The 24,883-nt window shown below is 42.1% G+C and overlaps 4 protein-coding genes across 7 annotated transcripts; 2 read left to right on the top strand and 2 right to left on the bottom strand.

Moving 5' to 3' along the window:
* Window positions 1-3,737: 3,737 nt before the first annotated feature.
* Window positions 3,738-7,318, bottom strand: LOC133477359 (autotransporter adhesin BpaC-like). Its single transcript, XM_061771980.1, has 3 exons — window positions 7,181-7,318; window positions 5,890-5,961; window positions 3,738-5,765 (listed from the first exon to the last, which is right to left on the bottom strand). Exons 2-3 carry the CDS (start codon window positions 5,924-5,926, stop codon window positions 4,039-4,041), a joined length of 1,764 nt encoding a protein of 587 aa, XP_061627964.1. The 5' UTR covers window positions 5,927-5,961; window positions 7,181-7,318; the 3' UTR covers window positions 3,738-4,038.
* Window positions 7,319-9,062: 1,744 nt separating this feature from the next.
* ccdc86 (coiled-coil domain containing 86) lies at window positions 9,063-11,748 on the bottom strand. Its single transcript, XM_061771762.1, has 4 exons — window positions 11,037-11,748; window positions 10,207-10,336; window positions 10,056-10,130; window positions 9,063-9,429 (listed from the first exon to the last, which is right to left on the bottom strand). Exons 1-4 carry the CDS (start codon window positions 11,654-11,656, stop codon window positions 9,268-9,270), a joined length of 987 nt encoding a protein of 328 aa, XP_061627746.1. The 5' UTR covers window positions 11,657-11,748; the 3' UTR covers window positions 9,063-9,267.
* glb1 (galactosidase, beta 1) lies at window positions 10,241-19,169 on the top strand. 4 transcript variants are annotated; one of them, XM_061771759.1, is made up of 16 exons: window positions 10,241-10,382; window positions 12,809-12,978; window positions 13,143-13,293; window positions 14,014-14,074; window positions 14,349-14,443; window positions 14,529-14,709; window positions 14,779-14,837; window positions 15,355-15,476; window positions 16,136-16,176; window positions 16,273-16,385; window positions 16,463-16,537; window positions 16,782-16,871; window positions 17,216-17,329; window positions 17,804-17,935; window positions 18,179-18,418; window positions 18,597-19,169. In XM_061771759.1, exons 2-16 carry the CDS (start codon window positions 12,947-12,949, stop codon window positions 18,846-18,848), a joined length of 1,758 nt encoding a protein of 585 aa, XP_061627743.1. In that variant the 5' UTR covers window positions 10,241-10,382; window positions 12,809-12,946; the 3' UTR covers window positions 18,849-19,169. The 4 variants fall into 4 exon arrangements, with proteins under 4 accessions (XP_061627743.1, XP_061627744.1, XP_061627745.1 ...); XM_061771760.1 differs by having other exon boundaries at window positions 12,809-13,040; XM_061771761.1 differs by having other exon boundaries at window positions 12,809-13,067.
* A 486-nt stretch (window positions 19,170-19,655) lies between these two features.
* On the top strand, window positions 19,656-24,839 carry cldnd1b (claudin domain containing 1b). The gene is made up of 5 exons (XM_061771756.1): window positions 19,656-19,809; window positions 20,405-20,731; window positions 21,485-21,592; window positions 21,958-22,095; window positions 24,074-24,839. The coding sequence occupies exons 2-5, from the start codon at window positions 20,446-20,448 to the stop codon at window positions 24,292-24,294; spliced, it is 753 nt and encodes a 250-aa protein (XP_061627740.1). The 5' UTR covers window positions 19,656-19,809; window positions 20,405-20,445; the 3' UTR covers window positions 24,295-24,839.
* Window positions 24,840-24,883: the final 44 nt, after the last annotated feature.

The raw sequence follows: 24,883 nt of genomic DNA, 5'->3' as shown, positions 1-24,883 counted from the left end.
ACACCTCGATGCGTTTGCACCTACGTCACTGCGTTCACTGTCCACAAGTCAGCGAAACTCGTACGTAGTACCGGTCTACTCATGTGTTCTGATGGACTTATGTCATGGCATGGAGATCTTGAAAATATAAACTTGTTCTTTTCTGATCAAATTACATGCTAACATAGAAGTCCTCTTCAATATCACTGTTAAAACTCTCATCCATTTAAATTGTAAGTTCATGGAGTTTCTTGCTGTTTGGAGGTTCTCAATTGGGTTGAGGTCAGGGGATGATGGTGTCCACAACATGGGTTTTCCTTCTTTTAACCACATTGCAAACACAGATTCATAGTTATTTTCTGCAGTTTATTTTAAACATCACCCATTATATTAGCTAGTGCAATATTCAGGGCTTAGAAAAAGAAACACCACAATGACAAGCGTTTTTTTTGTTTGTTTTTTCAAATGACTGACATTACAGTGTTGTTAAATATTACGGACAACGGTTTCGATATCAGCATAACAACTCACTCATATAAAATATCTCAGGGGATGATTGTGTCCTCACCATGAGTTTTTCTCCCTCCATAACAACAGTTGTATAAGATGCCACTTTTTGGATCATCAACAATAATATAAGATTTTATAATATTCAAGAATAAAACAAAAACACCACAATGAGAGCAGTATGTTTCATTTTTTTTTAATTGCCTCAAAATACAGTATTGAAATGAAACGAACAAGATGTGCTTTAATTTGAGGGTTTGTATATCCAAATCCGGTCAAATGTGTAGGAATTGCAGCAGTTTGTATATATGCCTTCCACTTTTTAGGGGACCAAAAGTAATTGGACAAATGAACAATCATGAATCAAACTTTCACTTTTTGATACTTGGTTACAAATCCTTTGCAGTCAATTACAGCCTGAAGTCTGGAACGTTTAGACATCACCAGACGCTGGATTTCATCCCTGGTGTTGCTCTGCCAACCATTTCCCGCAACTGTCTTCAGTTCCTGAATTTTCCATTCAGTTTTGTCTTGAGCAAGTGAAATGCATGCTCAATTGGGCTCAGGTCAGGTTATTGGCTTGGCCTTTGCATGACATTGAACTTCTTTTCCTTTAAAAAAAAAAAAACTTTGGTTGCTTTCGCAGTATGCGTCGGGTCATTTGCGCTACGAAGCATCGTCCAATGAGTTCTGAAGGAGGAGATATTGGCCAAAACACTTCCGGGTTGATCCTTTTGTCGACTGATCTGAGGTCTGACGTGATGTCAGGCGTGCTGGTGGGAGTATGTATTTTCCTATATTTAACACTGTGATACTGTTCCAACTACATGTTATAGTGGCTAATTTTTTTAAACAAATAAAACCACTTTTTTTCATGAACACTGCATTTTAATGTCGGCCATTATAGTGGTGCGTGAAAAGCTAAGTATTTTTGGAGGTGGGACACCATATAAAAAGCTGAAGAAAGCACTGGTATTGCTAAATTGAAGTCAGTGTATTTATAATGTGCTGTGGCAAATGGAAAAACATGAACAGGAAATACTTTATTGAAAAAACAAAGTAATGCAAAGAGAACCCAAAACCCCAGGCTGAGACCAAACTTGAGGGACCTGTACAGCAACAACTGCATTATTTGTACAGAACATTTGAAAGGTTTTGATTCTCACGGTTAGTAAGTAGCAGGCTCCTCCATACCAATTTTTTTTAAATTGTGAGAGACCGCACACACCACAAGGAAAAAAAACTGCGATTTTTTTTTCTTCTGCTCTGTGGTGTGACATGTACTAGAGATGAGCAACACAGCTCACCGCACATATCTCCACCGATGATTGTGAGTCTCCTCCCCCAAACCAGATGTCTGTTGTAGTACCAAGGCTGACCCGTGAGAGGCAGCATGGTGCCACATTGCGTCCACACTGATGAAAAGTACAAAGAAGGAGACATCAATGATGCTAGGCTTGACTTCGCTATCGTAAATGTTGAACATGTTTAACATTTGCGATAGCCCAGTTATACTGGCCCAGTTAACAGAATGTGTGTACCCTGCTTGAAGCGATCACTTCCTGATATTTATCGTAAACACCACAAAGATCCTAATTCCAATCGAAGTGCCAAAGGAATTAAAAAAAAAACAGAACATTTCTGCATTTTTTTTAAAAACAAAAGTGATTGAAGAAAGCAAAGAGATGTAGCCATGAATACTGGACGAGTGTTACGCGTCTTACGCTTAAACTCTGAATACTTCCTGAAGGCAGTCAAATCAGAGTTTCATTTGAATCTTGGTGGATGCTTTGAGGACAAGTGCACTCGTTATTTATTCCTCTGTAGCTTTGTTGTGCCCCTCCCACACAGAAAACATTGTGAAAAATAATAATAATTTCCAATATAACAATCTTGACTTTGTTGTTAACAGATGTTCTGTTTGTGGACTTTCACAGACATTGTAAAACTAAAAATTCTGCAGCAGAATATTTTTGAAGATGATGATAATAATAATAGCTGTACAGTATTTGTAAGCTCTATTTTTGTATATTGCTATTTTGAGGGGAATGTAATCAGATTTGTTTTCATGTTCATGTTTTTATTTGGCTAATTTCATGTTTATTCGTTTTAAAAGATACACAATTGCATGTAACTGATTTGAACTGTAATAAAGTTTACAAGATTTGAGTCGTTCCCGTTATTGATGTGTTTGACTGACAAATCCGATACCTAATATTTATATGAACATAAACAATGGAAGCACAATGAACGAGTGGTTATCACGTCTGCCTCACAGTCCTGAAGTTCTGGGTTTGAATCTTGGCTTAGGCCCTTTTGTATGGAGTTTGCGTGTCCTCCCCATAGTATCTCGTGTTATCTTATAGTCCCATCGTGTGGCCATATAGTGTAATTGCAACAGTGCAAGACACATGAAAGCCTGCATGGCGTTTGCTAAAAAACACCTGAAGGAGACTGGGTCGAAGGTTCACCTTCCAACAAGACAATGACCCTAAGCACACAGCTAAAATACCGAAGAAGTGGCTTCAGAAGAACTCCGTGACTGTTCTTGAATGGCCCAGCCTGACTTAAACCCAACTGAATATCTCTGGAGAGACCTGAAAATCGCCGCCCACCAACGTTCACCATCCAACCTGACAGAAATGGAGAGGATCCCCAAATCCAGGTGTGAAAAACCTGTTGCATGATTCCCAAAAAGACTCCTCCTGTATTAGCTCAAAAGGGGTCTTCGACTAAATACTGAGCAAAGGGTCTGAATACTTATGGCTGTGTGATATTTCAATTTTTTCTTTTTTAATAAATCTGCACAAATTTCAACAATTCCGTTTTTTTCTGTCAATATGGGGTGCTGTGTGTACATTAATGAGGGGAGGAAAAATAACTTAAATAATTTTAGCAAATGGCTGGAATATAACAAAGAGTGAAAAATTTAAGGGGGTCTGAATACTTTCCGTACCCACTGTATGTAAGTGTACCTGTAAATGTAGACATTAGCTAATGTTAGCTAGCCACGTTAACTGAATAAATAAGAAACTATATAATAATACAAGATACGTGTGCTTTGTGTTGTCTTTTTTGTGTGGGAGATATTTTGGGTGAGACCACCATGAAAAAAGAAGACGTTTGGAATGTACGCCGCAATTTCCGCTGTGCATTCGTGTGATGAGAGAAGTCTCGCAACAAACACCGTCAATAAATAATAAGGCAGGTGATGAAAATGGGTTTGATTGAACATGTCATAACAATCAGCACACACTTTAATAAGTTTATTATTCATGTTGCTTGATGAATGCCAATTAAATAAATTACATCAACTGTACAACATTTGCCTTTCCATACTCTCATGATCACACATCCAGTTACGAATGGCAGCAGAAACAAAATAAATAAAAATACTTGCACACACATTAGCTTTATTGACATGTTAAATAATAGAGCGCCAAAATAATTTGCCTTTTAAATAACAACTTAACGCACACAGTATCATCCAGATCTTTGTTTCAACCTGTCAACACCTGTTTCGGGACATTTTACATTCAACTAACAGCGGATTTATATTGTGTAGAGTTTAAGGAGTGCCATGGCGAGGTGACATGTGAGGATGGTGCCCACGTGGGTGGCTGTCATCGTTGCTCCAGTGTTGCCGGTCGTGCCACCTGTGATGGCAGTGTTTGCAGTAATGGCGCTAACAGTTGCAGCGTTGCCAGCTGTGGTTGCGGCGTTGCCAGTTGCTCCATTGCCAGTAGCTGCATTGTTAGCTGAGGTTGCGGCGTTGCCAGTTGCTGCGTTGCCAGTCGCAGCATTGCCTGCTGTGGTTGCGGCGTTGCCAGTCGCTGCGTTGCCAGCTGTGGTTGCGGCGTTGCCAGTTGCTCCATTGCCAGTAGCTGCATTGTTAGCTGTGGTTGCAGCGTTTCCAGTTGCTGCGTTGCCAGTCGCAGCATTGCCTGCTGTGGTTGCGGCGTTGCCAGTCGCTGCGATGCCAGCTGTGGTTGCGGCGTTGCCAGTTGCTCCATTGCCAGTCGCTGCGTTGCCAGCTGTGGTTGCGGCGTTGCCAGTTGCTCCATTGCCAGTCGCTGCATTGTTAGCTGTGGTTGCAGCGTTTCCAGTTGCTGCGTTGCCAGTCGCAGCATCGCCTGCTGTGGTTGCGGCGTTGCCAGTCGCTGCGGCGTTGCCAGTCGCTGCGTTTCCAGCTGTGGTTGCGGCGTTGCCAGTTGCTGCGGCGTTGCCAGTTGCAGCATTGCCAGCTGAGGTTGCGCCGTTGCCAGTTGCTGCGTTGCCAGTCGCAGCATTGCCTGCTGTGGTTGCAGCGTTGCCAGTCGCTGCGTTGCCAGCTGTGGTTGCGGCGTTGCCAGTTGCTCCATTGCCAGTAGCTGCATTGTTAGCTGTGGTTGCAGCGTTTCCAGTTGCTGCGTTGCCAGTCGCAGCATTGCCTGCTGTGGTTGCGGCGTTGCCAGTCGCTGCGATGCCAGCTGTGGTTGCGGCGTTGCCAGTTGCTCCATTGCCAGTCGCTGCGTTGCCAGCTGTGGTTGCGGCGTTGCCAGTTGCTCCATTGCCAGTCGCTGCATTGTTAGCTGTGGTCGCAGCGTTTCCAGTTGCTGCGTTGCCAGTCGCAGCATCGCCTGCTGTGGTTGCGGCGTTGCCAGTCGCTGCGGCGTTGCCAGTCGCTGCGTTTCCAGCTGTGGTTGCGGCGTTGCCAGTTGCTGCGGCGTTGCCAGTTGCAGCATTGCCAGCTGAGGTTGCGCCTTTGCCAGTTGCTGCGTTGCCAGTCGCAGCATTGCCTGCTGTGGTTGCAGCGTTGCCAGTCGCTGCGTTGCCAGCTGTGGTTGCGGCGTTGCCAGTTGCTCCATTGCCAGTAGCTGCATTGTTAGCTGTGGTTGCAGCGTTTCCAGTTGCTGCGTTGCCAGTCGCAGCATTGCCTGCTGTGGTTGCGGCGTTGCCAGTCGCTGCGTTGCCAGCTGTGGTTGCGGCGTTGCCAGTTGCTCCATTGCCAGTCGCTGCATTGTTAGCTGTGGTTGCAGCGTTTCCAGTTGCTGCGTTGCCAGTCGCAGCATCGCCTGCTGTGGTTGCGGCGTTGCCAGTCGCTGCGGCGTTGCCAGTCGCTGCGTTTCCAGCTGTGGTTGCGGCGTTGCCAGTTGCTGCGGCGTTGCCAGTTGCAGCATTGCCAGCTGAGGTTGCGGCGTTGCCAGTTGCTCCATTGCCAGTTGCTGCATTGTTAGCTGTGGTTGCAGCATTTCCAGTTGCTGCGTTGCCAGTCACAGCACTGGGCGTGGTGAGGGCAGCTGTTGTCAGCGTAGAAATTTTCGCATTTGTGGATGTTATAACAACCAAACAAAAAAAGCAGAGATTAGTTTGTGCGTCATCTTCAAAAGATGTGACATGCAGGAATGAGAACGAGGCACTTACCGATGATCAGGAGTTGGAGCAGGATTAGCAAGAGCATTTTTTTCCCCTAAAAAAAACAATTCTCAGGAATATCTAAAAAAAAAAAAAAAAAAAAAAAAAGGAGAATGAAGTTTAGTAGTTTAAAGAGAAAAATTACAATAAGAAAACAAATCTCAAAATTTAACAAGAATAAGGTTGTCACGTTAAAATTTCCTATTTATCAGAAAAATATGTAGTAACAAGAAAAAGTCATATATTGCAAGGAAAAACGTGAAGTTTTATGAGAAAATCTAAAATGATCAGGGGGAAAAACAAATGAGTTGCAATATAAAAAGGAAATAAGTAAATTGTATTTTTGAATCAAGTCCAAACATTACAAGAATATTTTTTTAAATATAACATAATTTTACGGGAGAGAATTCTTTTTTCAAAATATGGGAATGAAGTTGCAGGACTATGAGAAGAAATTAGAAATGATATACCATTAATGTTTCAATATTTGGAGAAAAAAAATTCTAGGGAAGAATTAAGTTGAATATTACAGGAAAGCAGCTTGAAATATATAGCAATATTGCAAGAAGAATAAATAAATTATAATGAAAATTGTCATAATTTTTTGAGGACAAAACACCCAAAAGAGCCTCAATAAATCTATATTATTTGAGTATAAAGTTGTATTATCAGAAAAAAAAAAGTGAAATTATTTTAGAATGATTGTGTAATTTTATGAGGGAAAATAAAGCATACAAGAATAAAGTTGAAATATCAAAAAAAAAAAAAATCCAAATATTTGAAAACAGTTTTTGAAAAAAACATATTTGAAAAAAAAAAGAATCTTTTACATAAATTTTGTCATATTATGAGGCGAAGAGGTATCAAAATAAAACGAGAATCAAGTAATATGTATTGGGGGGAAAAGACAAAATGTTACCAGAATATTAAAAGCCAAAAATTCAAACTTTGAAAGAAGATTACAAAAATAATGTTTTTACGACATCAAGCTATTGTGTTCAGTCATTGCAATCTACAAACGTATACTATTACTCAAGGGAAGAAAAAAAAGATTAAAAATTATTATAAAAATTATATATATATATGCATCTTTTGTCCTTGTAATTTCGTAACTGTTTTTCTCTTGAGTGTTTCACTGTCTTTGCTGCTTCGGTTTTTCTTCGTTTAGCCACAGTTCTTCTACATTGTTACAATAAGCAGTTCTAATTATTATTGTAAATATAAACACGTCTGAATGTTTTGCAGAGATGCTCTAACCCATTTAGTAGTTCATCAGCAGACAGAAAAAGCATGTACTTACAAAAGTGTTGACTTGATTGTGTTTCTGCGTCTTTCGGTCAGTTGAGGCCCCGAGTGTCTCGTTCCGTGTGACTTCGCGTCTTTATAGGCCTCGCGACAGCCACCAGAAGACGTTCACTGATCATTCCTTCCGCCTTGCTCACCTCTTTACTTTTCTTTTCAAGGTCATTGCATCATTTTGGCGTGGCCCGTTTGCAAAGAAAACAGCCGCGCACAAAGACGTCACTGCACACCGCTGACAATCCCGTCATCGCCGTCTCAGCGCGCTTGTCCGCAGAAGAAGGCATCCGTGCAATGAGCACAAAGGTGGGAACCCCTTTGTCTGCACCTGTCATCCTTTATCCCACACGTCCGTCCATTCCATCGTTCACACCTCGATGCGTTTGCACCTACGTCACTGCGTTCACTGTCCACAAGTCAGCGAAACTCGTACGTAGTACCGGTCTACTCGTGTTCTGATGGACTTATGTCATGGCATGGAGATCTTGAAAATATAAACTTGTTCTTTTCTGATCAAATTACATGCTAACATAGGAGTCCTCTTCAATATCACTGTTAAAACTCTCATCCATTTAAATTGTAAGTTCATTGAGTTTCTTGCTGTTTGGAGGTTCTCAATTGGGTTGAGGTCAGGGGATGATGGTGTCCACAACATGGGTTTTCCTTCTTTTAACCACATTGCAAACACAGATTCAGTTATTTTCCGCAGTTTATTTTAAACATCACCCATTATATTAGCTAGTGCAATATTCAGGGCTTAGAAAAAGAAACACCACAATGACAAGCGTTTTTTTTGTTTGTTTTTTCAAATGACTGACATTACAGTGTTGTTAAATATTACGGACAACGGTTTCGATATCAGCATAACAACTCACTCATATAAAATATCTCAGGGGATGATTATGTCCTCACCATGTGTTTTTCTCCCTCCATAACAACAGTTGTATAAGATGCCACTTTTTGGATCATCAACAATAATCTAAGATTTTATAATATTCAAGAATAAAACAAAAACACCACAATGAGAGCAGTATGTTTCGTTTTTTTTTAATTGCTTCAAAATACAGTATTGAAATGAAACGAACAAGATGTGCTTTAATTTGAGGGTTTGTATATCCAAATCCGGTCAAATGTGTAGGAATTGCAGCAGTTTGTATATATGCCTTCCACTTTTTAGGGGACCAAAAGTAATTGGACAAATGAACAATCATAAATCAAACTTTCACTTTTTGATACTTGGTTGCAAATCCTTTGCAGTCAATTACAGCCTGAAGTCTGGAACGTTTAGACATCACCAGACGCTGGATTTCATCCCTGGTGTTGCTCTGCCAACCATCTACCGCAGCTGTCTTCAGTTCCTGAATTTTCCATTCAGTTTTGTCTTGAGCAAGTGAAATGCATGCTCAATTGGGCTCAGGTCAGGTTATTGGCTTGGCCTTTGCATGACATTGAACTTCTTTTCCTTAAAAAAAAAAAAAAAACTTTGGTTGCTTTCGCAGTATGCGTCGGGTAATCTGCGCTACGAAGCACCGTCCAATGAGTTCTGAAGGAGGAGATATTGGCCAAAACACTTCCGGGTTGATCCTTTTGTCGACTGATCTGAGGTCTGACATGACGTCAGGCGCGCTGGTGGGAGTATGTATTTTCCTATATTTAACACTGTGATACTGTTCCAACTACATGTTACAGTGGCTAATTTTTTTAAACAAATAAAACCACTTTTTTTCATGAACACTGCATTTTAATGTCGGCCATTATAGTGGTGCGTGAAAAGCTAAGTATTTTTGGAGGTGGGACGACATATAAAAAGCTGAAGAAAGCACTGGTATTGCTAAATTGAAGTCAGTGTATTTATAATGTGCTGTGGCAAAGGGAAAAACATGAACAGGAAATACTTTATTTAAAACAAAGTCATGCAAAGAGAACCCAAAACCCCAGGCTGAGACCAAACTTGAGGGACCTGTACAGCAACAACTGCATTATTTGTGCAGAACATTTGAAAGGTTTTGATTCTCACGGTTAATAAGCTTTTAAGCTCTTGTGTACATAAATCAACTGTAGAGAAACAGCACGAACGCCAAGAAGACTTCAGGTCAAATTTTCACTCTTGTTTTTCTTTGCTCGCTTGGTTTTGTTGTTCTGGTTCTGGTTGTTGTTCTTGGACTTTTCCAGCAGAGCGAGCGTGTCGCGCTTTTCAATCTGCCTCAGCTGCTTCTTCTTCATCCTCTTGATCTTCGCCGGGTTTCGGATCTGACGACGGAAGCAAACAAAAAAAAGGTACACCATCTAGCTGCTGTATAAGTGCACTTCATAAAAGTGAGAGGTGTCCCTAATATTTTGGCCACCTTAACTACACTTGAGGTGCCGAAATATTAGGAACAAGCTTTCGCTATGACGTGGTTCAGTTCTACACCACTGTAAACTACAACTGCAATAATAACAATATTGTTAAGCAGGCTTGGGGAGTAACGGAATACATCTAACAGCGTTATAGGAAAACGAATTTGTTTGAAAATGCATTGACGATTTACTTTTTTTGTCCGTAACAATCAATAAAAGGTGTCCTCGGTTTTCGACGATGCTGACATTCGAGGTTTGCCGACGGTCCGCAATGAACTAGTTATAAGACTTAACAAGAAGTCCAGCTCGGTTTGGTTTTACATATATGCTCCAGAAGTGTTGAACATAAAAATACTGAAATAATGACTTTCCAACTGCGTTATTGTAGGTTAGTGATAGACTACTGCGTGTTCCGTCCGACCTGTGTACAAATTCGGGTTACTTTCACTACGTAGGAACGAAACTCCATCTTAAACTAAGGACCCCCCCAATATCGTCATTACGACGATTGGCACGAGGGACGCGCGACTACGTACCACTTGCACGACCTCCGCCTTGCGTTCGTTCTCCGCTCGTCGCTTCAAGTTCTCCTCTCGCCGTTTCCGCTTGTCCTGCGAAGGCGTCGGGGCATAGGGGAGTGAGTGAGAATGGAGCGCAATTGTTGTTGTTGTTGCTGCTGAGTTATACCTCTTTCACTTTGGCTTTCTGCTCTTTCAGCTGCAACATGTAGTTCTGCACCAGCTCCTTCTCTCGCTTGGCCTGCATCTTCTTCTCCCAGGAGGTACACAGCGACGAGTCTCGTACCAGCGCGGAGAACCTACACACACACACGCGCGCGGAAGCAAACACGACAGCAGTAGCAGGTTAGTCCACAACACAAAAAGCCTTTGTCAGCTTCTAAAGAGTCATCAAATAACTCAAATAGTATCTTGGGGTTGGGGTTTATTTACTCAACTTGAGCGAGTGCCTGGAATTAATTTACTTAACTCCAGAGATTACCAGGTGCTTATTTACTCAACTGTAGTGAGTAAACGGGGGGAATTAATCATTCTAATGTTCATTCCATTGATTAATCTGATTTAATTTTCATTATTGACCAAAAGTGACGGAAAGGAAAATGTGCATGTGAGGTAAAGGTGTTATTGTTGTCCACTTGGGGTGGCCATCCTCAAGTTCCACACTGTATTTTCGACTTTGGAAAGGCCGGGTCTGGTGAGTGACGTGGGTGTCAGCGAATGAGAGAGCAGTGGAGGCCAACCGTTTGCCAGATCGAGTGTTGAAAGCCTGGGCGTCAGTTTTGTCACAAGCCTTTTTGTGCTCAACTGTGGAACACCGGGCGTTTGTTTGCTCAACTGCAGCCGTTGAGTTACTATACTCAACTGCAAAGTACCAATCATTGACTTTCTCAACTGCAGGGTAGCAGGCCTTGAGTTGAAGGAGGAATCTACAACTGAAATTATTTTGTAAACGTCAATGTTTTTCTTGTCATTAAGTATTATTATACATTATGACGTCACCTCTGTTTGTTGCGGTCCTTCCACACTCTGCCTGACTTTGGCTTCCCGAGAGGAATAACCACCGTCGCTTTCACACTCGACCCCAGACGAGGCTTCTTCTTGGGGGATTGCGACTCCGTCTCCGGTGTCGCTGGGGCTTTTTCTACCGGGGCGGCCTTGGACACCTGGCCGGCTCTGTCCACCTCTGTTGCGGCGTCTGTGCGAGGCTCCACCGGCTGCGGCTCGAGACACAATGCAGGCTTCTCCTCCACGGTCTCCGGTTCGATACATACTGCGGGCTTCTCCTCCACAGTCTCCGGTAGAACACATACTGCGGGCTTCTCCTCGACCGGCTCCGGTTCTACACATACTGCGGGCTTCTCCTCGACCGACTCCGGTTCGACACATACTGCTGGCTTCTCCTCGACCGGCTCCGGCGCCTGTTCCTTCGGTTCTTTCTGCTCCGGTATGACGGACCTCCTGGTCCTCCTGCCGGAAGTCACCGGGGTTCTCTGGAGTCCGGATGGGCGACGCACCACGCGGCCGCTGCGGGTCCGCATGGTCATGAGCGCTGGGTGTTGATCTTCGTCCGCTACGCGTGCCGCTTGTGTAGCGGTGGTCATGTCGCCGCTGTCCGACATGTTTGTTTTCCAACGCTCTCCCCACGTGTAAGCTGGCTCGGTAGCTGTTACGTACTTCCGTGTTTTTGTAAACAACGTCTTTTCATTACTGCCATCTTTCGGTAGGAGGGTGAACTGTATAAAAGGCCCAGAAAACGTTTGTTTTATGCTCCTCATTTTAAAAAAAAGTGTATTTTGTATTTTATTATGTATTCATTAATGACTCTTTGTCTGTTTTTTCCTTGTAAATTGAGTTTTTCAATCAAGATTGTTTTAAAGCGAAAGCTTATTTTTCTTCGTGGCTTTGAAACGCGGCTCCATCTTCAGTCGTAAATGTAATGCTGCCACCCGTTGTCCAAAAAGCGTCATTAAAGCATCTTAAAAAATGGCATCACATGATTAGACTTCCGCATCACAAGATGCCGCATTATGTTTCGTCCTCTCCTCTTCGATAAATAATGAAAGTCAAACCCGTACACTTGAAGGCCAGTTCATAAAAAACGTACGCTTTTATGCCGTTTAAGTAGCAGAAACCGGTTTAGGCGAAGACTCGTCATGTCGCTGCTGGGACTCGCAAACTTCCTGCTGCTGCTCGTTGGAGTCTCGGTAAGAACTTTTGCTTTTTCGAATAAATCCTCCACATTTTCGCTTCAGCAGTACTAGCACACACGTCGCTTTAACAACCACAATATATATATATATATATATATATATATATATATTGCCTACAATTAAGCCCACTGACCACTACATAGAGGTGTTTAGTTTACTACATTTATCTTCATGAGAGGGACAACGTACAAAGGGTACTCGGTTTACGACGGAGTTGCCATCCTGTTGCGGCGACGTAACCCGAATCTGTACGTAAACTGATATCACTAACTTTCGTTAACACAGTCGTAATTACAGCATCCGCATGAAAACACTTTTAAAACGTTGTATTTGTGTACAATTGATTTAAAAAGACCCTTTGTCCCCTTTAAATAAAATCACGCCTCATTGATTTCAGTTGACTGCCTGACTCAGTTGACAGATCCTTAAAGTTAGCAGATACGGCATTAAAAAAAAAAAAAAAACATGAACGTTTTAACCGAACGAATTGTCTTTCCTCAAGTGAGTGTGCGCATTGCAATAAATCATCAATAAAAGGTGTTTTTGCCTGTGTGTTGACAGCTGGCCGCACCACCGTCCTTCAGCGTGGACTACCAGAACGACTGCTTCCGCAAGGATGGAGAGACGTTCCGCTACATCTCGGGCAGCATCCACTACAGCAGGATCCCCAGGGCCTACTGGAAGGACCGGCTGCTTAAGATGTACATGGCGGGCCTGAATGCCGTCCAGACGTACGTGACCTCGTCGTTGACCCCGTGTGCCGCTGTTGCTGGAACGTGGCAGTACAAACGCTGTAAAAATGACACAACCTGTTTCCTTGGTATGGCTGTGCCATTCAAGAGCCGCGGTTTTATATTTTGAGAATGAATCCCCTGCAATTCATTTCCCACCGCAGGTATATTCCATGGAACTTCCACGAGGAGTCTCCGGGCATGTACGACTTCAGCGGAGACAGAGATTTGGAACATTTCCTTCAGCTGGCTCAGGATATTGGCCTACTGGTCATTCTTCGACCGGGGCCTTATATTTGTGCCGAGTGGGACATGGTGAAAGAAACTCCATCCGTCCATCTATCCATTTCCTACATTGCTTGCTTTTTCTACTACAATACACTCACTGGTCACTTCATTAGGTACACTTGCACAGTCTCATCAAGCGTTATAAAAAAAGATAATACACTGAACCCTGGCTATTTGCAGATGAGAATTGATGCCCTCACCCCAAAAAAAGGGGTTTGTAATTGCATTAAGCTGCCACAAGGTGGCAGCAAATTACCTAAAATGCAGAGGATCATAAAGCATCAACACCTTGCTTCCGGCATATGCACAATTGTGAACCCATGTTACATAAACTATTGTTTTCAGTAGTTGAATTATTCAACGCAAACAAACCACCTTCACACAAGGCTCATCAATAGTATTAGCTAGCATACTAGCTTAAATAACACGCTCGCACATACTGACGTGACGTCTCACATGGACAAACAAATATGCTCACAAGCACTTTATACAAACTGTATGAAGTCACCTTTTGCATTTACACACAATAATAAATGTTAGGGAATACATACACATTGTAACAGTAGCGTAGACTACATTGGGCGTCAGTATATGCATTGAGAGAGAAGCAGAAACTTGTACTTTCGCTTTGGGCTGTGCGTGAGGTGCAAGAACTGCACCTATTCTATTCACGTAATGGTGTACCTTATGATGTGGCCAGTGACTAAAAGAATAATAAATTACCAATATTCAACATGTGTCCGCCAGGGAGGACTGCCTGCCTGGCTTCTGCAGAAGAAAGACATTGTGCTGCGCTCTTCAGATCCAGGTGAAAATCCGAGCGTCGCAGTTGTGTATACAGTGGACAACCGAGTCACGGATTGGCTTTTCAATTTTCTTCCATTAGAATTTTTTTTTTAGGGGGAACAAACCCCTAAAAAAGTTCCCCCTTCCCCAGTGCAATTATAATGGCCGACAATTATCTGCGGATTTTCGCCATTTGCGCTTCAGCCCTTTCCCTATCCCCACTGTCCACTGTACATCTAATATATTAGTTTGAATCACATAGCATTAACCACTGCATTATACACCGTTTATTTCAGATTACATAGCAGCAGTGGACAGCTGGATGAGCAAGTTGCTGCCGATGATGAAGCGTTTCCTCTATCAGAATGGCGGCCCTATCATCAGCGTGCAGGTGCTTTGGTGTCTCGTTGTTGTCTGTTTCTATGACAACTGTAGCATTTGCATAATACCGGATTAACACCGTTGTTGTTGTTCAGGTGGAGAATGAATACGGCAGCTACTTTGCGTGCGACTACAACTACATGCGTCACCTCTCCAAGCTAATGCGGTCTTACCTGGGCGAGGACGCGGTGCTGTTCACCACCGACGGCGCGTCGCTGGGCTTCCTCAAGTGCGGCGCCATCCAAGGCGTCTACGCCACCGTCGACTTCGGTCCAGGTTGGTCAGCGGCGATAATAAGAGGCCCAAATAATGACTTGATGCTTTTTTCCTCCCCCTTTATTTCAGGTTCCAATGTGTCCGCAGCATTTGCAGTGCAGCGACATGCAGAACCTCATGGACCCTTGGCAAGCCTCTACCTTGTTTTCTCTTTCTTAGTCATATCGGGGAACCTTGTTGTCCTGTGACTCAAGTTACTCAGTGACTAAAATACATTTCCCCCACTGTAATGAATTGAAATGCCATTAATCAATTCCAGAACCTCCAAAAACACCTCCATTTTTTTTGTTCAGTCTTTTTAATAAAGAAAAATTGCATTCTATGGTGGTACCTCGGCTTATGAGTGACCCAACATACTGATTTTCTGCCTTGTGTTGTGAGCAAAGAGTTGAGTTACAACCGCAAGATGGTGGCGTGTACCTTGTTTGGCAGTTATTGAGCAATGCTTCAAAAAAGATGCCATGTGTGCTTGCTTCGAGCTCTTTATTGCCACTTCTGGTTGAAGTTTTCTCTGAAAGTAACCATACTGTAAAACAAAGTGTATTGAAGCAAAGAAACGGGGAAAGATTTGTGATAAGAGTGATTTGAGTTACCTCCTTTTTTGAGAGAGACTCACTGTCTTCCTTTGCGCCTCTGCACCACCAGGTGAACTCTGAGTACTACACAGGCTGGCTGGACCACTGGGGCTGGCCTCACTCCACCGTCTCGGCCAAAAAAGTGGCCTTGACCCTCAACGAGATCCTGGCCACGGGTGCAAACGTCAACCTGTGAGTCCTCTTATTTGTGCGAGTCCACAGTTAGACCCAATTCAACTTTAGACCAGAACAGACACCACAATTTTATTAGTAGCAAGACAAGGGATTTGTACTGTAATTTATATGAAAGTGTATCAGGGTAACAAAAGAATATATTAGAATAAAGTAATAGACATTACAATGTTAAAAGGAGATATTAAGTAGAGAGATGAAAACAAAGAAACAATTGGTGAAAAAACAATATTTATGAGAAAGTCAAAACTTTAACAAAAATAAAGTTATAATATTACAAAAAGTCATCATTTTACTTGGAAAAAAATAATAATATTACAAGAATTAAGTTCTTACAAATTGGGAAGGACCAATACAACTTTTTTTCAGACCGAGTACAAGCGCTTACATTTGAGGACTTGTCGATACCGATTGATACTTGACAATGTCGTTCCGTCTTGCAATTGTCATGAAAATGTGTTTGCTTTTGAATTTTTAAGTCTACATACTAGGAGAAAAAAAAGTGACAACATTAAGTGACTGCAGATGTAATATTTTGAGGGGAAAAAAAGTTTTAGTTTTATGAGAAAAACATTAGTATAAATGCCTCACTCTCTCAGCAGTCACAAGTGTTCTGGAGTCCTCGGTAGTCTTGAAAATCCTCTTTTGTCGTGTGACAGGTACATGTTCATTGGGGGGACCAACTTTGGATACTGGAATGGTCAGTGTATTAAAAAAGATGGACTCCAAAAAGATGTTATTAATAACATAGATTTTTTGGCAGCTGATCATGTTGAACCCCCCCCCCCCACCCCAGGTGCCAATTCGCCTTACGCAGCGCAGCCGACCAGTTACGACTACAACGCTCCACTCACTGAGGCCGGAGACCTCACCGAGAAGTACTTTGCAATCCGGGAGGTGATCAAAATGGTATGCGAATTTATCCATTTCATTGCATCGTTCTCCACGTGACACGAAAAGCGACTTGTATCTTTTCTCTCAAACAGTACCGCGAAATACCACAAGGGCTCATACCGCCATCAAGTCCGAAGTTTGCGTACGGTGCTGTCAAAATGCAGCAGGTAGGCACACAAACTCGCAGTCGGAACCTTGCGCTGTATGTGGCAGGTGAACTCCATTCGACTCACATCACAATAAGCAGCAAGTTTGGGCATGGGGACCGCGGATCATGACAATCAGAGGGTAATTGACAGCCATTATAATTACACTGAGGGAAAAAAAGAAAACAAACTCGAGGCACCACTGTATTCTAATCTGTTGAAAACCTTTCTTTAACTTAAATGAACATTTTTCCTTCTACCACAGCTGCAAACGGTGTCCGAAGCCTTAGAGACAATCTCCTTTTCTGGTCCAGTGGCGAGCGTGTTCCCTCAGACGTTCACTGACCTCAACCAGGTAGCTCCTTATGCTTGAACGTGGCTGTCTATATTAATATCAATATGGCCTTCAAATGAAATCACAAAAATCTCCTTTTTGGTTTTAATTGGGGTTTTTTTCTTGACAATGAATGACAATGAAACTATTCAAATCCAATTTCTTCTTCATACGCTTCTGGAATTAGACTTATTTCCACTGATACCAAAACAATAGGTTGTTTGTTGTTGTTGTCGTCCGGTGTGTTTGGCGAAACCGTCCCGCGTACTAATCGGTCGTTCACACGTCTGGTTGCAAAACAGTTCGTTGGATGGATGGATGTTTGTGTCGTTGCTTTTGAAGGGCCTCTTTGTCCTGTCCTGTAGGCATTTGGCTACGTGCTGTACAGGACTGAGCTGCCGGTGAATTGCAGCACGCCCACGCCGCTGGCGTCGCCACTGAACGGAGTCCATGACCGAGCGTATGTGTCTGTGGACGGGGTGAGTCCACAATTGATTGCGTCTTATTATAAAATGAATAAATACATTCTGCTCCTTGCAGTGTAATTGTCAGTGGGGCCTTCCCGTGCCTACTTTCGTCTTCATTTCAGCTGTACAAAATGTTGCTATACAATATGGAATTATTTGTTGTTTTTGTAGGAGTGCCTATTCAATTGAACATGTTGCTGTAGAAGTGCAATCGATCAAATATAGAGGTACACTTTTCACAGCTATATTAACTAACTACCGGTCCGATCAATCAAGCCGTACATGTTAATTTGGCCAGTGTCCCACAATGAAACGTTAAATATGAGTGTTGTATGGGGCTGTACTGCGACACCCTGATTTATATGACAGAATTGGAACCCTCGGAATAGAACTTTAGAGGTTCCTCTATACTAATGTTAGATTGAAACGTTAGACTTGTAATAAGCAAAACACATGGCCACGTATTCATACTGACTTTGTTTCAAGGTGGCTGCGGGCGTTCTGGAGAGAAACAAAGTTCTAAGCATTAACGTGACCGGCAAAGCTGGCAGTCAAGTGGACATACTGGTGGAGAACATGGGGCGGATCAACTACGGAAGATCTATTAATGACTTCAAGGTTTGTAACTGTTTACTCGAGGCCGGTTGATCCATTAGGCAATACAGTACAGACAAATGCAGAGGGGGGGAAATATATATGTATAAATGTCGAATGTGCTAATTTGCCAGGATAAAGGTAGGAAACATACAGGTTTGGGAGAAACATATGCTGCCATCCAAGCAACGTCTTTTCTAGTCAAGAATCTAGTCAAGTGATGATACACACTTGACTAGATTCTTTGCATGTGTTGTCTTTGCGCAGGGCCTCGTGACCGACCTGACGTTGGGCAATGTCGCGCTCAAGGGGTGGACCATGTACAGCCTCAGTATTGACCAAGCGGTCAGCCAGGGCCTCTTCTGGGAGACGAAATCCACGTCGGCCGGCCCCCTACCTCCCGCCGCCCTCTCACTTCCGGCCTTCTACGTAGGAACTTTCCTCATTCCCGACGGCATCCCAGATCTCCCTCAGGACACTTACATCAGCCTGTCCAAATGGCGCAAGGCACGTTTACTCATATGACTTCAGTTTTCATCTATGTCGACTAGACTACGGCATGTTAATGTTAGTCAAGATGGTGGTACTTGGAGAGCTATGATTTTTTTTTCTTTAGGTGGTACTCAGTTTGAAACTTATACAGTTAAATCTAACTCTCACTCAATCTGTCTTCTGTTCTCTTCAGGGGCAGGTTTGGATCAACGGTTTCAATTTGGGACGCTACTGGCCGTCGCGAGGTCCCCAGTTGACTCTTTTCGTGCCGGGCAGCATCCTCAGCACCGACGCCCCCAACAACGTGACGGTCCTGGAGCTGGAGGCGGCCCCCTGCCTCTCGGGACCGTGCACGGTGGAGTTCACCACCGCGCCCATCCTGAATGCGACGGTGCAGAACGACCGCCGGCAGCGCTGGCCGACGTTTAGAGCCCATTTGCTTTAATCATAAAGGGAAGAGTCTGTTTTGCAAATTTTGCTGAAAACAGTCACTTGATTTGTGACTGATTGCAGAAATAGCTGTGACTTTTAATGATTCAATGTGTCTTCTGGAGAAGTGCTGAAGTACTTTACCACATTAATGACATTTTAAGCTTTCATCACTGGGTTCATCATTATTTTGCCTAAATAATAGTTTTGAATGCCAAAAACACATCAGGGAAATACACACTTTTTACATGTTGTGGTAAAATTGCCTGTTTTTTTTATTTCTGCATTTGAATGGATTGAGTTTTAATAAAAATGGAAGGATTATACTGCACAATGATTTAAATGTTTCTTTATTTTTGGACTACTTAACAACCATCGATACTTCACCTTAAAAGACAGCAATAGTTTTTGTTATGAAAATGGAATAAATTTAAGTGTATGTGCCAAAAACAATTGTTACAAAAGGTACGATTTAAGTATATTATTGATATACTGTATTTAAAGAGCTGAAGTTAGAAATTACAGAATCAGGCAAAACTCCCCACGCTTGTTTCATTACATTTGCCTTATTACAGCTAAAATGTATTTTTTTTTTTAAAGTATACTGGTTCCTCTAAAGAAATTTTAATATTGTGGAAAATAATTTCAACATACTCATTTTTTTATGGAACTACTGAAATAAATGATCCTTTCTACCTCATTCAAAATTATTGAGACGCACCTGTAGATGTGCTTTTGGTGTAAGGGCCAGCGCTCGTGTAATACTATTCTGTCCGCACGGTGGCGGTGATATATTTTACACCAGTTGATGGCGTTAAAGTAATAGGCGAAGAAGAAAGAGATGCGTAGAAGAAGAAAAATGGCCATAGCGTTAAAGTAATAGGCGAAGAAGAAGGAGATGCGTAGAAGAAGAAAAATGGCCTTTTCTATTTCCACTTAAACGAAAGAAAGAAACCACGCTTTTGCCCAGGAATGAGGTAGAAACGTTACAAATATATGTTTTATAATGTCAGCTAATGCAAAAAATGGTTAAGGTTAACGCTAAGTTTTGTGAGATAATAAACGAAATGTTTTACAGGTATCTGTGATTAGCGTCAGATCAGACGTTAGCACACAGCTGCATTAGTTGAACGACTGTCTTAATAGTAAAAAAAAAAAAATAATCAAAATAAATTCCCACTACTGAATAACATTTCTACATACTAGTAGGACAACCACATGTTACTAGTGAGGAAAAACTGCGCAGTAGTTGACTTCTGCGCACCACCAGTACTAGTAGTGAAGCGCTAGATGATAACAAGTAGAATGTTATAATGCTACAGGTAGTAAGTAGTACACAGCTGTCAAATAGTGCACGGTTTTGCCTCACTATTAACATGTAGTTGTCCTACTAGTAGGTATGTGTGTATAATTTCAAAGATTCATCAGTATTGGTGTATCGTGGTAAGGAAAATACAGTCATAAAATACATACTAAACAAATATTTGTATATGCTTATTTCTTTCTTCTGTTCTTCCTTTGTTCCTTCCATTGATCCACCCAACCCAACCACCAATCCCAATTCCCTGCTAGTGTTTTCCACCAGGGAGCAGTTCAACCACTGAGCTGATACCATGGTCGATAACCGCTACGCTACAGCCCTGGTCATCGGCTCCGTGCTGAGCCTTTTGGCCGCCGTGTACCTCTCGGTGGCCGTGGGAACCCAGCACTGGTACCAGTACAGCAGTCCGCCGGGCGCGCACGACGGCAGCAACGCCTCTGTGTTGAGAGACGACTCAGTCGACGGCGAGTTTGACGAGAAGACCTCCAGCGAGACCTTGTATCGCCTCAACGGCACCATGGGACTGTGGTGGTGGTGCATCCTGGTGCCCAGCCAGTCCCACTGGTTCAAGGAGCCAGGTAGGAGTCATTAGAAACGTGCTTTATTAGTCCTCTGTCAATGTGAGGTAAAATGACTTAAATAATTTATAGGAGACTTGGATAAGCCTGAAGATGATTTTATATTGTTGCAAGAAACAACCATATAGCAAAACAAACTTTTAGAGTGACAGTACAGTACATTAAGTAGTGTTCAGTTGCATTTAACTTTTATGGACAATAAAGTTGCATTTAAGTCTTTACAACTTTTTTTCCCCAAGACAATTAGGTATTTTTTAAATTTGACCTTTATTCATTATTTGAATTGAATCATAATTTTAGTACAGTTTTAATTTCCTATAGTTAAGTGCAAGGTTCATGTTACATGTTACAATAGTATTACATATACTTTTTAGCAATACATTTTAATGAAGACTTGAGACCTACTACGCTACTGTTGATCCAAATCTGCATATCGCTGGCACCGGTCAAAACCTCCTATGTCCATATTTGGTCAATTTCATATTTTTTCATAGCTTGATATTATTGACTAGTCCCCACGTGGGTGTGTTATTTTTTTTCAAATTATTGACCAAGTTTCGAAGAAGGCTTGTCATCTTTTATGATGCAATGTTAGTGGTCAACAAACATGCCATTTTTTGGGGAGAGGTTCCTGAAAAGTGATTATTTTGGAGAAAGTTTCTACCCGACGTCAGTGATACATCCTTTGTCATTTACCTGTTAGCCAATATCTGATGGAGATTGTACCGCTCGACTGTTTATTTCCCCCTTTAGATCCGAAATTTAAGAGGCAGTGTGAGCGCTTCACTCTTCCTCAGCAGTTCTTGCCAAAGTACAAACACCCTGGAAACCACAACAGTGACGAGGACCTGCTAAGGACATGTGAGTCTTTTCATTCAGTGTCACTTCTTGTAATATCTGTTCAATCCCTTTTTAGCCGCGTTCTCAAGCATCCACTTCAGGCTTGTAAGCCATACACCCATGTGCAAGGATTCTAGTTCATATTTAAAAAAAAAAATAAAAAAAATGTGACTCCTGTATCTGACCTTCAGTGCTAACTGTTAGCGCAATTATTTCAAACTGTAGATTCTGTTGTGGAGTTATCAGAATCAAGGAATAATTTCTTGAGCACCTCGATTGGTCTTTGGTGGTACTACACTGAACCACTATATAGTGGGGGGTTCATAGTTATAATACAGCTCCCATTCCAGAGTCATCTATTTTTTTTTTTTAACATGTTCTTGCAGACTTGTGGAGGTGCCAGTTTCTCCTGCCTCTGGTGTCTCTGGCCTTGGTGTTCCTCAGCGGCCTTGTCGGCGTTTGCGCTTGCCTCTGCCGCAGCTTCAAGCCCACCCTGGTCGTGGGTGTGCTACATCTTCTCGCTGGTAAGAACGCTGCCGCCAGGATACACGGTGAAGTCACTGAAAGTAGGACATTTTGATTCCGTTTATCTCTCGATTAAGTTTTATTTGTCAGGATGATATTTTTTTTTTTTTCTCCCCGGCTTCCGTGGTTCAAAGCACATCACTGCTGATGTGTGCTGCTTACACTAACACCATGGGTGAAAGAGGTGCTAATTTACAGTAAGTACTGTTGCCAATTTAGCAATTTGGTTGCTGTATTTTGGTGACTAATTGCTGTTTAAAAAAAAAAAAAATAGTGAGTTTCATTCCCACTAAGAAATAGACAACATGGGTATTGCAATTTTTTTACATTGTTTTGCATATGATAAGAAAGGAGCCCGGTGGAAGGCCATCGCCTTGAACACTGCCGAAGATATGGTGCTCACTTATACGTTATACGTATGCTAATTCATAGATCCGAGGTATGTGCTTCAAGGGAGCAAATATTTTGCAAAGATTGCCTTGCCTCACAACACTACATGAGAAGAGAGTGTGAGAGCTGACAACAACAATATGGACCAGGCGAGCCATGCGGTTTCACCGCTCATTTTATGACGTTAAATTGTTGATCATTTCAAACTCCAATTTATTAAAGATAGCGTTTACATATGTTTTGACTCGGGGGACATTTTTCCAAGAGGAAGAAGTACTTGTTTTCTTATCTTTGAATGAAAACACAGTTTTCAGTTATTTCTGGGGAATTTGATACAAGTTAATACTGGTGAAAGAATAGTCAAACCTGAAATGGGGCAAAACTATAAGCAAAACTTTTTATTGTCTTTTCCATTCACTTTTTCTATAAGTGAAGAGGGAAAAATTTATTAAAATGGGAAATTTGATTTAGTGGAAAATTTATTTTAAGGTCAACCCTACAAGAACATATAGAACTCACTTTGAGCATTTGAGTCCACCACGAGCAGTTGAAACCGTATTTCTAAAACCGTATTTATCATATGGCCTACGACTAAGTGGCCTCTACTGTACTACACGGCACGCCTCAATAAATGTCAGGGTTCATTATCCACTTTACCAGTCGGGCCCGATCAATTTAATCGGCCAGTATTAACCCTTTTCTAATCGGTAATAATCGACCGTTTTTCCCCCCCCGATTTTATATTTTTTACATATTAACACATTATAACATAAGATAAATATATTCAAATAAGACTTTCAACTTTCAACAGTTTTCTTATTCGTAAAGTTGAATAAATACTAAATGACAAATTATTGTAAAACAGCCATGCCTGTAATACATATATATCTTTATTTAAGGGACCAAAAATAATTTGTTTTATGCGTTATATATATTTTAAATTAATTGCCCGATTAATTGGGTGTCAGAATTTTATTCTGCCAAATATTGGTCCCAGAAAATCCATATCTGTCAGGCCTTAATAAATAGACCACTTGGTTCCTCTGATACCACTTTGTGTCATCTTAGACATCATTACCATAACAACAACACACAAAAGGTTTATCAATTAATCACCAAACCCGACTCGTGGACCAACTACATGTTAGGGGTGAGGCAAAACTGCACTACTATACAACTGTGTGTGACAAGCACTACTGGTAATGTTATAAAGGTCTACTAGTTAACATCTAGCGCTTCACTAGTAGTACTTGTCTCTCGCAGATGCCAAGTAGTGGAAGGAATCCTCGGGGGAAAAAACATTACGAGTGAGACACAATCATTCTAGTAGTTCGCTGAATTGTCTTGCAAGTTATGACAGAGCGTACTTATACATGCACCTTGAGATAGATATCAAGGATATCAAATAAATACTGAAACGGCTTTCCATATGGAACCGGACAGCACATCTTCGTAAACAGAAGCGCAAAGAACAACGAATGAGCTTTCTTGTGTGTAATGGCGCAAACACGCAGATACAAAACCCCCGCCGGATGTCAACAAAGTGGCGGCTCCCCCATCCCTGACATCGCTCCGCTTTCTCGTCAGCTCTGTGCTCTCTGGGCAGCGTGTGCTGCTTCCTGGCCGGCGTGGATCTCCTCCACCAGTACGCCAGGCCGCCCGAGGGGGTGGAGTCGTCGCTGGGCTGGTCCCTCTACCTCGCCCTCATCTCCTTCCCGCTGCAGATGATGGCGTCCGCCTTGTTCCTCTGGGCGGCCCGCAGCCACCGCAAGAACTACACGCGCATGATCGCCTACAGGGTGGCTTAAAATTCCGGCTGATAACAATTAAAATCTAAAAGCAGAGGGAGCACACAAAGTGCTCATAGTAGCCGTTACACAACATCCATTTGTGGTATCGCATCTTTACTATATTAGCCTTTACACTAAGAGTGCATGCTGTATTATTTATTACTTGTGTTGCTTTGGAGATTGCCTTCTTTTAGTTGCCATCAGTTTCACTGCTGCTCTTCACCTTGCCATTAACCTTTTTTGAATTAAACATCGTCATCAATACCACAATGCTAACACATTTCAGCAGTGTTTTTTTTTTTTTTTAGAACAACAATGTCACTCACTTAAATTGTAACCACTTTTATCATGCTTTTTCCCCCCGAATGTTTATTAATACAGTTAATCTCAATGGTTAAAACTGATTGATGTCAGTATGCTACTGCTCACTTTGTTCTCATGGCCATTCACTTTTGATAAAACCACTTGAAATGGTGAGCATTCCCAACTGTGGTCAATTCTGTAGAAATCTTTTAAAAGAGGCTCAAATTTTGTATATGGAAAAAATAAACTGTGTGTGACAATGTGAGTGTGCTTTTTGGATCCAAAATAAATCTTGATTAGGCAG

Source organism: Phyllopteryx taeniolatus, chromosome 4 (assembly GCF_024500385.1).
Source record: "Phyllopteryx taeniolatus isolate TA_2022b chromosome 4, UOR_Ptae_1.2, whole genome shotgun sequence".
NCBI lineage: Eukaryota > Metazoa > Chordata > Actinopteri > Syngnathiformes > Syngnathidae > Phyllopteryx > Phyllopteryx taeniolatus.
The sequence above is the reverse complement of the archived record's forward strand: the minus strand, read 5'-3'. Positions and strand labels throughout refer to the sequence as shown.

Bases quoted from the DNA above. Each gene is read 5' to 3' on its own strand.
- LOC133477359 (XM_061771980.1), bottom strand. From the start codon at position 5,926: ATGCTCTTGCTAATCCTGCTCCAACTCCTGATCATCG. The intron at 5,766-5,889 runs GTAAGTGCCTCG...CGCTGACAACAG, and splicing joins GCTCCAACTCCTGATCATCG to CTGCCCTCACCACGCCCAGT.
- ccdc86 (XM_061771762.1), bottom strand. From the start codon at position 11,656: ATGTCGGACAGCGGCGACATGACCACCGCTACACAAGCGGCACGCGTA. The intron at 10,131-10,206 runs GTATAACTCAGC...ACGCCTTCGCAG, and splicing joins AGAAAGCCAAAGTGAAAGAG to GACAAGCGGAAACGGCGAGA. The intron at 9,430-10,055 runs GTACGTAGTCGC...TTCCGTCGTCAG, and splicing joins AGGCGGAGGTCGTGCAAGTG to ATCCGAAACCCGGCGAAGAT.
- glb1 (XM_061771758.1), top strand. From the start codon at position 12,191: ATGTCGCTGCTGGGACTCGCAAACTTCCTGCTGCTGCTCGTTGGAGTC. The intron at 15,477-16,135 runs GTGAGTCCTCTT...GTCGTGTGACAG, and splicing joins ACGGGTGCAAACGTCAACCT to GTACATGTTCATTGGGGGGA. The intron at 17,936-18,178 runs GTTTGTAACTGT...GTCTTTGCGCAG, and splicing joins GATCTATTAATGACTTCAAG to GGCCTCGTGACCGACCTGAC.
- cldnd1b (XM_061771756.1), top strand. From the start codon at position 20,446: ATGGTCGATAACCGCTACGCTACAGCCCTGGTCATCGGCTCCGTGCTG. The intron at 21,593-21,957 runs GTGAGTCTTTTC...ATGTTCTTGCAG, and splicing joins CGAGGACCTGCTAAGGACAT to ACTTGTGGAGGTGCCAGTTT. The intron at 22,096-24,073 runs GTAAGAACGCTG...CTTTCTCGTCAG, and splicing joins TGTGCTACATCTTCTCGCTG to CTCTGTGCTCTCTGGGCAGC.